Source organism: Temnothorax longispinosus, chromosome 11 (assembly GCF_030848805.1).
Source record: "Temnothorax longispinosus isolate EJ_2023e chromosome 11, Tlon_JGU_v1, whole genome shotgun sequence".
In the NCBI taxonomy this organism is placed as follows: domain Eukaryota; kingdom Metazoa; phylum Arthropoda; class Insecta; order Hymenoptera; family Formicidae; genus Temnothorax; species Temnothorax longispinosus.
The window spans coordinates 8,407,265-8,420,906 of NC_092368.1; the positions used below are offsets into that span (position 1 = coordinate 8,407,265).

Here is a 13,642-nt window from a genome sequence, read left to right on the forward strand (position 1 = left end):
CTATTTGAACGATGAGATCGAAATGACTCGACCGCAGTCGTGCATAAGATCGAAAAAACACAAAGTGTACACTATCAGCGAGACAAAAATCGCTCTGAGTCCGTACGACGATAAGCGATATATCGTGCCGGATTCGACCGATACGTTGCCGTGGGGACATTACCGAATATAACGTATGTAATATAATGTATGTACATACATATATATATATATATATATATATATATATATATGTAATGTATGTAGTAGTATAACATGACATATGTATTGTGACGTTGCGGCTCGCCGCACCGTCGCGGCGCCACGCCGCCGTCACAAGGCGCGGAATTTCGCGCCCAGGGACGGACCAGGGAGGCAACGACGAGATCTCCAGGGGTCGTATTTAATCGCGTTTCCGCATTTTGATTATTTTCTTTTGTTTTTTTTATGCAATGTAATACGCGCGGCACCTCACCCACACCACGGCAAACCTTCGAGGGAGTATTTGGCGAAGGAAATCAAGGACGATCGATAACCCAGGAGGGGTGGCAAACGCGGAAGCAGCAGAGATCGCGGGCTGGCGAGAGCAACGCGGCAGGCGGGCTGCACGTACGGCAGCGACGGACGAGGCCGCCGATAGCGGGGCCCCAAGCGCTTGGGTAAACACCCGGCTTCAGCAAATGATCTCCACAAAACATCGACCTACGGGGTGACTGATCACCGCCCCAGGGTCAAACCGGAGGCACACCGGCAAGAACCGAGTTCCGTCCGCTGCTAAGGACAGAATTGAGGAGTCGTACGCCGCCGAGGGACCGTTGCACGCCCCCGAAGGATCTCGTATCGACAGCCCTGCGCCGGGACACCGCGGGCTTGCAAGCTCGCGCCCGATTGGCTCGCGCGCCCCTCAGGAAGGGGTACCGTATCGATTCCGCAATCGAGCGGGTCTAGCGTTTTCACTCTCTGGTCGTCCGTCGGCGAGATACGTTTCGTAAGATACGCGATAGCCACCCCGAGTCGGGTATTTCGATAATTGTCTGGCGGATCGAGGATCGTTGGAGGAAGGTGACGGCGAGGAGCCCAGGAGGAGGCATATCACCGGTGAGGTTGCCCGTAAATCGCGATATGTAAAGCCACGACACCGCCCTCCGGTGCACGCTCTCGCTCGGGATAACGCATGTCAAGATTGAGTGTAATTTCGCGATCGATAACGAGAGCGAAGGGCCTCGGGATGGTATCGTGGCCGCGGAACCGTGGTACAAGCGTTATGGCGAATCCCTGGAGATCGCGATAGGCGTTAATGAGTTCGATATCGCGAGTATATTGCGTTGTCCTCGCGACCTTGGTGTACGGCCGCATACGGGCCGGTATTTCGTCAATTGCGTTACCGTTTCTTCGCGCCGGGAAATTCTTGTGTTCGAGCGCCGGTGTTAGCGTATCGATTTGTGTTCGGATCTCGTTATTATGGGTGATAATTGTGCTCTCGCGTTGAGAAACTTGCGTCCGGTATTAATTGCGTTACGTCCTATGGCGTCTCTGCTCGTGATAATCTCGAATTTTGCGTTGGAATGTCGATGGCATTGTTAATCGCGGTCGAAGGTCGTTCCCGCCGATTGATTAATTATGTTAGACTTGTATTCGCGTTAAGAAATTACCGGCGTTCACACGTTTCGTGCGTTTAGATGTTACTTGCGTAGTTCTTCATGGCGTTCCGTGGTTATTAGCGATATCGCGACTTGCTTGGTTAAATGACTCGGCGCCTCCCCGTTGCGCCCGAGCAGATTCACTCGCGTTAGGTTACGATATCATTGCGACAGAGTTTTCGTACGGTTTTCGACTCGAATTATTAATTGTGTGAGAATAGAGCCTTCAGCGTGTTTATTAGAGACTCAATTTCTTGATTTGTTTATAGAATTTATTTTCTCGACAACCAGTACTCAATAAATGTTATTTTCTTTGTTATCTGACTGAGTATGAAATTATCGTGTCACCCCGCCGAAAATCGCGCTGCCCTTCACTAACCCCGCCCGTGATTAGGTCAAGCTAGCCGATTCCACGCACCTCCACACTTCGTTTTGCGTCTCGTTTAGGTTTTCGCGATTTCGTGGACGCGAATGTACGCGTCTGGCGCCCAACATTTGGAACATTTCGTGGAGTATCGGAGGTGCGAGGAAATCACTGGAGAGGCCAACCATCCCGCTCTCCTAAGTCCTTTTGATCCGGCACACGTCCCGGAGCGGTCCGGGAGTGTAAAAAGTCGTGACAGTATGTATGTAATGTATGTAATGTATGCAATATATGTAATATAATGTATGTATGTATATATGTATATATGTAATATAATGTATGTACGTATGTACATATGTATTGTGACGTGGCAGTTTCGCTGCACCGTTGCAGCGCCCCGCCGCCGTCACAAGGCGCTGGTTTCGCGACCTTTTATGCCCGAGGACGGTTCAATGAATCGCTGCGAGATCTCCAGGGGGCCTATTCTAATCGCGTTGCGTTATGCTAATCCTTTCTTTTTATTTTTGTATCATTTGCGCGGCGCCTCATCGAGCCGAAAACCGGAGTTCCTGAGACGATGCTGAGAATCAAGGAAAAACGGTGTCGACGACAAGGACAGAGGCGAGAAATCAGACGACGGCAAGCCAATTTCGATGATGCTCGCGGGCCGCCAAGCGCAGGGGAGCGCGAGAGGATACGCGCGCGGCGCGTGACATAGCGACGGGCGGATCCGTACAGGCAGGGCCCCGGGACGCCGGGGCAAAAATCAGCTCACCTGCCCTCCTTACGCTACTGACCGGATTCCGGGATGGATGGCCACCATCCCCGGACCGAAGAGGAGAAACACGGAGGCAATCACGTCCCGTCCGCTGCCGGGAAGAATCCGGGAAAATCACCGCGCAAACGAAAGGCCGTCGAGCGCCCTGCGAAAAGCCGTGACTAACGGCCTTGTGCGAGGAGACACCGCGAGCCTGCGAGCTCATCCCCTATTGGTCCGCGCGATAGCGTCGCGGGGCCGCGTACGCCCGGGGTGGGGTGCGCTATCGATTCCGCCATCGAGCGAAATTTTGGGAGTATTCTTGAGCCGTTCTCGATAGCCGACGCACGTACACGCGAATCGTTGTGCTCTGTCTTGCGACTGGAGTCGCCCTTTGAGGCGTATAAGATTTCGGGCTGTATCTTTCCAGCCCTTGGGACGACGGCGAGGATCCTCGGGAGAGAATCGACTTACGGTGAGGTTGCCTCGTGTAACAGAATCATGTAAAGCCACGACACCGCTTCCCGGGTAGCGCTTTCGCTCGGAAATATTCGCGATAATTACGTACTTGCCGACAAGGCGTATTTGGCGATCGATAGCGAAAGCGAAGGGCCCCGGACTGGTCTCGTGGCCGTGGGATCGCGACCGAAATCTACGACTCCTGGAGATCGCGGTAAGCGCGCCGATGACGACGTCCGATCTTGCGAATACGCCATTTCTCACGCCCTTCGCGTCCACGTCCGCGTGTCTCATGGTGCGTAGTATAGTAATTCACCCGGCCGAATATTAATCGCGTGGTAGTATTAATTGCGTCAGACGGTTGTTCGCGCTGGTAATTACGTCGCTCGCGATTCGCGTCCGGACATTTAGAGTATCTACGCGGTATCGGTTGTGCCGAGACATTATTCCCGTGATTGCGTCCGGATGTTACCGGCCTTGCCGTATTGTTCGCGTCTGAGTCTTACTTTCGAGCACGTACGTAGGATAATAACTGCGTGAGAATATCGTCCGCGTCGACATATTATTTGCGTGAGAATATTGTTCGCGCAGATTGACTCCTGGCGTTGGGGCGTTATTCGCGTGATAAATGACGGTAAAATACGGATCATCCCGACTGATTAGTTACGTCCAGAGGTTATTCGCGTTATATTAAGAAGACTATTCGCCTTAGATTAAGAATATTATTCCCACTAGATTAAGACTATTATTCGCGGTAGACTACGATTATTCCTTGCGTTAGATTAAGATTATTAGCGACAAAATCTCTGCACGGCCTTGGGCCCTTGCGTTCACGCGCTCCGAGCGTGACGCGCTATTCTGTCGTGCCAGCTCACGCAATATTATTTCACGTTACTCCGATTATGTTTTGCCGATGTCGCCGGCTCTATTAATTTGAAGCCTTCGAGAAGTTAGTTTTTTTTCATATTATTTGTTCGTGAATTTAGTTTCTGTTAGTATTATCCTGCGTAATACCGGCGCCTTCCGCGCGCTTATTAAATCTGCGTAATTTTCCGTGTTTTCCTGGCGTCCGCGTTATCCTTTCTGTGTTATTCACATTTGACGCCACGTTATCAACGTGGCGAATAAATTTATATTCAGCGGCGACCTTTCTTGCGTCATTTTTGGGCTTGCTGAAAATATCTCAGAGCTGGGCAAGAAATTTAGTTACATTATTTAGTGGCATTTCGTTATACCCCTGAATTTTTAACAACCGTTTTAAGAGCGATCTGTGTAACAGGTTTCGCGTTCTCGGGGTAATAAACTATAGATAGTTTAACTTTTATTTGTATTGTCGATGTTAAAACTCCCCAAGCTTGACGACCAATTTCAAATTTAATGTCTCCTCCGAAAGATAGCCCTGTTTCTCCGCACGAGCCCCACTCGTGCGGGGGATGCAGTTTGGAATATAAAAATTCCTGTGATCAGGTGGACTCGAACCCGGTTCCTTTGAGTTACGAGTCTGGCGCTTTACCACAAGACCACACTGCCACCCTTGGCATTGAACCCGCACTGATCCGTCTTGCTTTATTAATGAAAGCCAAATTGGCCATTATTATTTTCTCTAAATTAATTATACAATAAATGTTACTCTTTATTTGTTAGCCGATTGAAGTTATGATTTATGTGTCACCCCGCCGGATATCGCGCTGCCCTTAATTAATCCCGCCCTGCTCTTAGGTCGAGCTAGCAATTCCCTCGCACACCGACTTCGTTCGTTTTGCGTCTCTCTCTTTTGGTTCTTAGCGATTTCGCGGACGCGAATTCACGCGTCTGGCGCCCAACCTTAAGCTCGTTTCGCGGAGTGTCGGAGGTGCGAGAGAATCACCGGAGAGGCCTATCACCTTTCTCTCCTTTTCCCCTTTTGATCCGGCACACGCCCCGGACCGCTCCGGGAGTGCAAAAAGCCGTGACGGTATGTATGTATATTAATGGAAGGATATTAATAAAGATATTGTACATGTATTTAGTATTTAATATTTTTTATTATATACTTTATATATATTACATATTTCAAAACACTTTACATGTATCATTTTTTATATTAAGAATAAAATACAGTTTAAATAACATTGTTCTTGTGTATCCAAGAGTTGTGTGATCCATCGAATCCCAGCCATTTCACGTAAACCTCGTCGCCCCTCCTGCGCAGTACTTTCTTCACGAGATACACGTCTGGATAAGTCGCGTAATGCAACTCGTGCTCGTAGAACGCTCCAGCGACGGATTTTCCACGGATAGTCCTCGAGTAGGTAAGTTACGGAATTGGTATGCTGCACTTTAACGATCTTAAACACCTCGGTGGTCCAATTCGGCGTGTAACCCTTCTTGAAAATTGTCTTGTATTTGCTAATGCGTACCGAGTCGCCCGCTTTGAACTTTGCCGGGCCGGCGATCCTTATCGCGCTGTACACGGTAGCCAAGAGTCTTTCGGCGATCGCGGTGGTAACGTCGACGGGTCGCATGCCGATCGTCCGATGCTTGCGCGCGTTGTAATCCGACACGAGTCGCGATAACGCGTCGACCCACTTGTAATTTCCATTGAACGTAAACATCTTCCACATGTTGTTTTTTAACGTGCGATTGAATCGCTTGACGACCGATGTTTCATCACCAAATACGTGGAATAATGATTGATGCCGTGTTTTCTCACGAGACGTTGCACGTCGGTGTTGTAAAATTCCTTCCTTATATTAATTTGTAGGTTACTAGGGCACCTCTCGCTATCTCGAATTATCTCAGCGATAGCGTCGGCTGTCTCGCTGCCGCCTTTACCCTTGAGCGGCAAGGCCCACGCTTACTTGCTCAACACATCGATGACGGTGAGTATGTAGTGGTAGCCTCCGTTGAAACGCGAGTACGGCGCATCTCGACGATGTCAGCTTGCCACAGGTCGTCGTACCTTCGCACAATGACGTGTCTGCGGGGAAAATTTCTTCTCGCCGGTGCGTGCAATTCGTCCACCAACCGTCGCTTTTCGATATTTTTATCCACATCGGTCGATTTTAACGGTCTCATGTTTCGTTGTCGCCGTTTTTGCTTCTAGTGCATTGTTTGTAGCAATTTCTGAACAGTTCATAACCGCTTCTGAACAGTTCGTAACCGCTTCTGAGCCATTCGTGAACCGTTCGACAGCCGTTCGACAACCGTTCCTGAATCGTTCGTTGTCGTTCGTCATCGTCAGTTAACTGCTTCTTGTCATTCATCGTCGTCGTCGTCGTCGTCGACGTTCTTTAGCCGTTTGTAGCCTTTCCTGTCTCCGCGTAGTTTGCAGCTGTTTCTAAACCGCTCGTAATCGTTTTTAAGCTGTTTTTGAACCGTTCGACAACCGTCCGACAACCGTTCTTGAACCGTTAGACAGCCGTCCGACAACCGTTCTCGAATCGTTCGTTGCTGTTCGTCGCTGTCGTTAATTAACCGTTGCCTCTCTTCACTTGTCGCCGTTCGATAGTCGTTTCTGCTGAACCGTTTCTTCATCGTTCATTAGCCGTTTCCAATCTAACGATATTTGCACGTCGAAGCTTGTTCACCGCAGCCTGTAACGCTCACACGTCCTTCTCGAACGCGGCAAGTTTCTCGTCTGACTCTTTCCGTTGATCTGTCAAACTTTTAACGCACTGATCCACGTATAGTTTGTTAACCGCGTCACCGTCAGTCTCAGGTTGCGTTACGCGACGAATCTTGCGCGACCTTGCGTCAAAGTCCGTGGCGGTGCGACACAGAGCGTTATCGCGCACAAAATTTCTCACTAATCCGCTCCACCGATGGTACGAAATAGCATTCGTCGCGTCTTCGCGCTGCTCGAACAATCCTTTATTGATCGGCATTTCAACGCCGATTGAACGGATCGCTGTCGCGCCGTTTAATTTATAATAAGCCCAGCCTCGCGAAGTTCCTCGATGATATACATGATCTCGTTGTCGTGGGCATTGTTGCCAGTTTGACGCGAAGCGTCGAGCAATCGCAGACGATCCACCAGCTCGTTAGAGTCGTCCCAGTGCACGTAGTCGATTTTATTGTCGGTTAGCGTCATCGCGCGAGGCGCGAATAATCACTTTCCGGATTTTTTCTTTTTGGATTCGGTCGATATCAACGGTGAGATTACATATTGATACTTGTATCCCACGTTACCTTTTACTCGCTCGCGAGGATCGTGTTTGAATTTATGAGCACTTGTTGTCAACAGTATGCTCCTGTACTTTTGCCTATCGTTCTCCGTGTAGAGCTTGTCATCAGGTATTTTCTTGAAGATCAACTCGTAAATACCGGGTGTGCCGGCATATCGTACGCTGTCGATATAAATGTTATCCGCTTTGTCTACGTCAAAACGTTTATTACCGAGCATCAATTTATTCTTGTCGAGATAAACGCCGTACACGTTGTCTGTTGTTGGAATGGCGCCCAAAACCTCTGCGATGTAAATTCGGCTCAGTGGACCCAAGTGATCTTGCAACGTTTCTATAAACAATTCTCGACCCTTCGACGTTTGCAACTGTTTTTGAAGAGTCGTCCCGATCGAGTCGTCCGTGGTTTCAAAAACATCATCCACGTTTACCGGTAAGTCGGGACTTGTACGTTGCACGGTTCGCGTCGGTGTAGAGGTTATCGGTAGTACTATCGATTGTTTTGATTGATCAGATTTACGCGGTGTTAATAAGAGATCCGACCAGGAGTTTAATCGTTTATTTTTTCTCTTCGGTGTAGCATCCTCCACCTCCTCCCCGCGCTGTTGAACGGATAGCGGTTCGATTTTTGCGTCAGCGACGCTTTCCGTCGGTTCCTCTTTTTTCACTGCGGTCAAGCTCGAGTTGTAGACGATCTTTTTCAGCGGCCCGATGAGAGGTTTGAAGTGCGTGTCCAACTCAATGTCCTTCTCGATCTTACCGGTCTTCAAAGCGCGAAGTTTCTTGCGAATCGAATTACTTGTTTTCGCAATATTTTTCACGATCTTCTCGCGCTCGCGAATATTCTTGCTCCCGTCAATCGCTGCCATCGCGGGGGAAAAACAAAGCAGAGTGTCGATCTCTCTCTGTAACGCTAACGTTTCACCTTTGACAACGTATCGGCGACGACTGACCGCTTTTGCGGTATCGCGAACACGTTAAATCCTTTTCTGTACCAACCGTTCAAAAGCGCACTGTCCTTGTCTATCACTACGAATCCGTACTTGCATTGCCAACAATCGTGGCACAACGAGCAAAATTCATCGTACATGTTGGTATTTACATGATCGTTGTACACGTGTTTCAAATTAGTGCCGTCTTGTTTGAACAGGTACAGCAGATTCGCGTTGTCGCGTATCAGATGTTTAGGTATTCTCGCGTACGTCTGACAGAGATAAAAGCAGTCGACGCTCGAGTGCTTGCCCATTGAGAAATACTCTCTCACAGTGTCTTGCTTATCGCACGCCACGTCGTCGAAGACGAATATCGAGTTTGGACACGCGTCGCTCGGTGGAATGACGTCACAGTTATTGGAGAAGGTGTAGTAGCCGATTTCGTCGATCGATGTCAATAAATTCTCCAGATATCGATATTTCGGTTGTTGCAGCGATTTCGAGTACACGTACACGTTCTCGAAACGTACACCGTGCGGACTTTCCAGCAAACTTATCAGAACGTTGATTTTACTACAATTCGAGGGACCGCAAATGATCGCGCGTATAGTAGTCGGCAGCATCGTACTGTGTCTGCGCTTCTCCGCGTTGCCCTTCATCGGCCGTGCTCTGTCGTCGCAATTCGTCACACGAATCGCCAACGGTTTTCGCACGAATCTCATTTTTTTTCTTACATTTTGTACGACTGAATCGAACTTTCGTTCGAACGTCTATTTATGCGCGGCACCGCGAATTGCTCAGTCGCAAAGATGTTTGTCCTGCTGTCGAGACCTTTGGACATTTGCGATTTTAGCGCCGAACAGCTGTAATTTGTGCCGAAAACCGTTCTGTTGCTAATGTGCGGTGATCACGTCCACTACGTGTGGGACAAGCTTCCGGAGCATATAAAGGCCGATTTGGAGGTTCAGACCTATCGTCGCTGTGACAAACATTACAATCAACCGTGGCAGCAAACGCACATCGACGGTCCCGCTCCGATGAGTAAAGATTGCGGCGAATGTCAACGAAAAAAATAAAAACAGTTAGAGGCCTGTTTAAGGGTCCATATCCCTCAGTAGGTCCAAAAAAGGTGATTTTGTGAATTTTTTGTGGAGAAAGTAAACAAAATAAATTATTCAATATTTTTGGATTATATTTATGATACTTTTAAGTAGTTATAAAAATTTTTTCAGCCCATTTGGCGAAGCGGGATACTGGGCAACGGCGACTTGTGCGCGGAATATGTTGCTCCATGGCGGAAGTCCTCCAGGTCGTAAAATGTTTCTGAAACATCGAATCAATCGATCTTCCTGTTCAGTACAAGTGTCCCTATAGAGTAGACTACAATCATATCGATATATGCAATATTTAATTTTTTATAAGCAAAAAAGTATGGAAAATTTATAGTAAAAATTAATTTTTTTTTTTGAACTGCCGCTATTTTATGAATTTTTATTCAAAATAATTTTTTTAGTCTACTCTATAGGGACACTTGTACTAAACAGGAAAATCGATTGATTCGATGTTTCAGACACATTTTACGACCTGGAGGACTTCCGCCATGGAGCAACCTATTCCGCGCGTTGCCCAGTATCCCGCTTCGCCAAATTATTTAAATGGGCTAAAAAAATTTGTATAACTACTTAAAAGTATCATAAATATAATCCAAAAATATTGAATGATTTATTTTGTTCATTTTCTCCACAAAAAATTCACAAAAATCACCTATTTTTTAGACCTACTGAGGTATATGGACCCTTAATCGCGCGATAGGTGCACTTCCGTTCGAATTGCACATTCCCGGCTATCAGTATTGCGGTCCGGGTACTCGTTTGCAAGAACGATTGGCTAGAGGTAATCCGGGTGTAAATCCATTGGACGCGGCGTGTCGTGACATAGACTATTCGACATAGACTATTCGCGTAACAAAGGCCTCACCGAGAGACACGCGGCGGACAAGATACTTGCCGAGAGAGCGCTAGGACGCGAGATTCGACTTTCAGAGAGAGAGCTGCCGCTACAGCCGTCTGAGCGGCCATGAAGGCTAAGAAGCTTGGAATGGGTTTGAAAACACGAACAGGGAAAAGGTCGACGAAGAAACGGATACTTCTCCGACAGCGAAACGAGGCGGCGTATTGCCGATTCTACCGTTGTTGGGAGTTCTCGGTTCTCTGGCCGACGGAGCGGCCGGAATTACAATAGCGGTGAACGCTAGCAAAGCCGCGCTGCGTCAGCTGGAAGAGACGCAACGTCACAATCGCGCATGGAAAGTCGCGGACTTTATCTCGCTCCGTACAAATATGGACAAAAACTGTATCTCGGCCCGCACAAATGCGGGCGAGGAGTAGCGTTGAAAATTAAAAAAAAACATCAAAGAAGTCGTTAAATATGCCCACGGGTGTTACGACTAACGTACAATTGAGTCGACTGGCAAGGCGAATGCGCGTACCGTTCTTCAGAGGTGTTTTTATGTGTGATTCGTTACCGATCGTCAATGGCGTACGTCGAAACTAGAGCGGTATCGTGAATTTGGACGATGCAGCGGGCCCCGGAACTCATTGGGTAGCGTACGCCAAGAGAGGAGATCGAGTTGTATATTTTGACAGTTTCGGCAATCTTCGACCACCGAAAGAACTGGTGCGATATTTCGGACCGAACGTTACGAAAATCGAGTACAATCACACGTCTTATCAGCGATACGATCAGAGCATCTGTGAACAATTGTGCTTGCAATTTCTCCGGACGATCGACGACGATCGGCGCTAATTTAAAACCTGACGACGCGCCGTGTGGAGACTCAGTGTTCGTCGAACAGCTTCCGCCAACATGTCTATAACGTTCACGCTGACCGGGAAGAGCAGCATCCTCGCGGAGCATTATTTTCCCGCTGTGGATCTGAGCGACGGTGACTACGAGCTCGGTTCAACGTGTTTCGAGACTTATCACACGATTCCGAACTCTTCGAATAATAAAATTTTGACGAGGATGACACGGAAATTACGATTCCCAAGGGATGATACGAGATACGAGCCATACACGAGTTTTTGAAACGTGAAATTTCACGAAAACGTCCGCGACGCGTGGTTTGTTCCAACGACGATCGTCGTACGTCGATCGCGGATATCGCGCGAGAGAAGACCGTTCGCGCGAACGGCTACGAAGACGAGGTCGCGGAATACCCGATAGTGTTTCGCGCAAATTACAATACGATGAAGAGCGAGATCAAGTGTGCTTTCAGAGTGAACTTTAACAAACCGAACAACGTCGGATCGCTGCTGGGATTCTCGTCGACGTATATTGCAGCCGGGACAGTGGCACGAATCGGACACACCGATTAATATTATCAACGTAAACATTATCCGCGTAGAGTGTAACGTGACCGCGGGTGCGTACAGCAACGGCAAACGCGTTCATACGATACATGAATTTTCATCGAGCGTACCACCGAGATATAAGATATCGGAAACGCCGGCGCACAGATCATTTATCTGCCGATCATCGCGCGGAACGTTACGAATCTAACGATACGCGTCGCTGATCAAGACGGACGATTGCTCGATTTTCGCAGAGAAGAGATCACCGTCAGATTGCACGTACGACGGCGAGAGCGATAACGCGCCAGTGTATGCGTGAGCGTGAGTGTACGCGTGACACATGAGATGCTAGTGTTGAACGACTCGGAGCACGCAACAGATAACAGCAATATCTTTACGGCTGCGCCGGTCGACGATATCGTCAAGTCGACATTCGGTGGCGTTAAACAAGAGACGAGAAAGAAGCTCATCGCGTCGAACGTTAAGTTTTTACAATTTCTGGGATTCGCAGTGCGAAACATTTGAACGATGACTGAAATTCTCAACATTGGAAGCGAGCCGGTCTTTGATGATCGCATCGTCAAGATCGAGACTCACACGTACAACCCGTACGCCAACACAACGTTTGACTATAGCGACGAGATACAAATACCCATACAACAGCAGGATCTGTATACTTTGCCGTGCGAAAGTTTTCTCTACGTCGAAGGAACATTGACGGTGACCAGAGCAGCCGACCAAGTCGATAACGTGGTATTGGGTACTAATTGCGTCGCGTTCATGTCCGACGAGATTCGATACGAGCTCGACGGTATGGAGATTGATCGCTGCAGAAACGTAGGAATAACCAGCACGCTCAAGAACTACGTTACGGTATCGTCCGGCAGAAGCGTGATCCTGCGAAACGCTGGCTGGGATCCGCAGAATAACCCAGAATTGAACGGATATTTCAATTTCTGCGTACCGCTCAACTTGTTACTAGGATTTTGCGAGGACAAACGCGTGGTGATCAACGCTCGTCACGAATTGATCTTGATACGAGCGCGTAACGACAAAAGTTCCCTGGTGGGAAGTTTTGCGTTGGAGCCTACTATCAAAATACTCAAGATACAATGGCGAATGCCTCACGTGGTATTGAACGAGATCAACAAGCTGTCGATGCTGCGCGCTTTGGAAGTCGGACGATATCTAAGTATGGGTTTCCGTTCGTGGGATCTGTACGAGTATCCCCTGTTGCAGAACACGACCAAGCACTCGTGGGTCATAAGACCGCGACTCAGCTCGAGAAACCGCGATACGTCGTCTTTGTTCTGCAGACGGGTCGGAAGAACGTCATGTCTATCGACACAAGCCGATTCGACGACTGCAACTTGACCAACGTAAAACTATATCTAAACTCGGAAGTTTATCCGTACGACGACCTGAATTTGGACTTTGGCAAACACAGATGGGCGATTCTGTACGATATGTACGCGCGTTTCTGCAAGGGTTACGGATACAAATATCTCGAGCCGAGTCTCACCGTTTCGACTTTTCTACGTAACGGCCCGTTTGTGATCATCGATTGCTCCCGCCAAAACGAATCCGTCAAAAACGTCACCGTGGATGTCAGAATAGAATTCGACTACATGGAGAACGTACCGCCAAACACCTCCGCGTACTGTCTCATCATACACGACCGCGTGATTGAGTACAACCCGTTGACAAACGTGGTGCGCAAAATAGTCTGAGTGTTCGCGGCAACGTCGACGTGAATAGTTTCTCTCCCTTTCCATCAGTCTCCGATACAATTATTTAGAGGAGCAAGAGAAGGAGGGAGGGGGAAGTATAAATCAGAGTGTCGCGAGACGGTTTGCAGAGTTGCGCGTCATACCTCTCGATTGACGCATCGACGAGAGATAGAGAGATAAAGAAATCTCGTCATGTCCGTACCAACGTTCGTGGACCTGCAAGGATTCCTTGTCGGGATGAAATTTGTCGTGAAGGAGGTGGCGG

At 48.4% G+C, this 13,642-nt stretch overlaps 1 protein-coding gene across 1 annotated transcript; it reads left to right on the plus strand.

The window, feature by feature from the left end:
* The first annotated feature begins 12,175 nt into the window (after positions 1-12,175).
* Positions 12,176-13,377, plus strand: LOC139822307 (uncharacterized). Its single transcript, XM_071793919.1, has 2 exons — positions 12,176-12,839; positions 12,887-13,377. Exons 1-2 carry the CDS (start codon positions 12,176-12,178, stop codon positions 13,375-13,377), a joined length of 1,155 nt encoding a protein of 384 aa, XP_071650020.1.
* Positions 13,378-13,642: the final 265 nt, after the last annotated feature.

Bases quoted from the DNA above. Each gene is read 5' to 3' on its own strand.
- LOC139822307 (XM_071793919.1), top strand. From the start codon at position 12,176: ATGACTGAAATTCTCAACATTGGAAGCGAGCCGGTCTTTGATGATCGC. The intron at 12,840-12,886 runs GTATGGGTTTCC...CCCCTGTTGCAG, and splicing joins GGAAGTCGGACGATATCTAA to AACACGACCAAGCACTCGTG.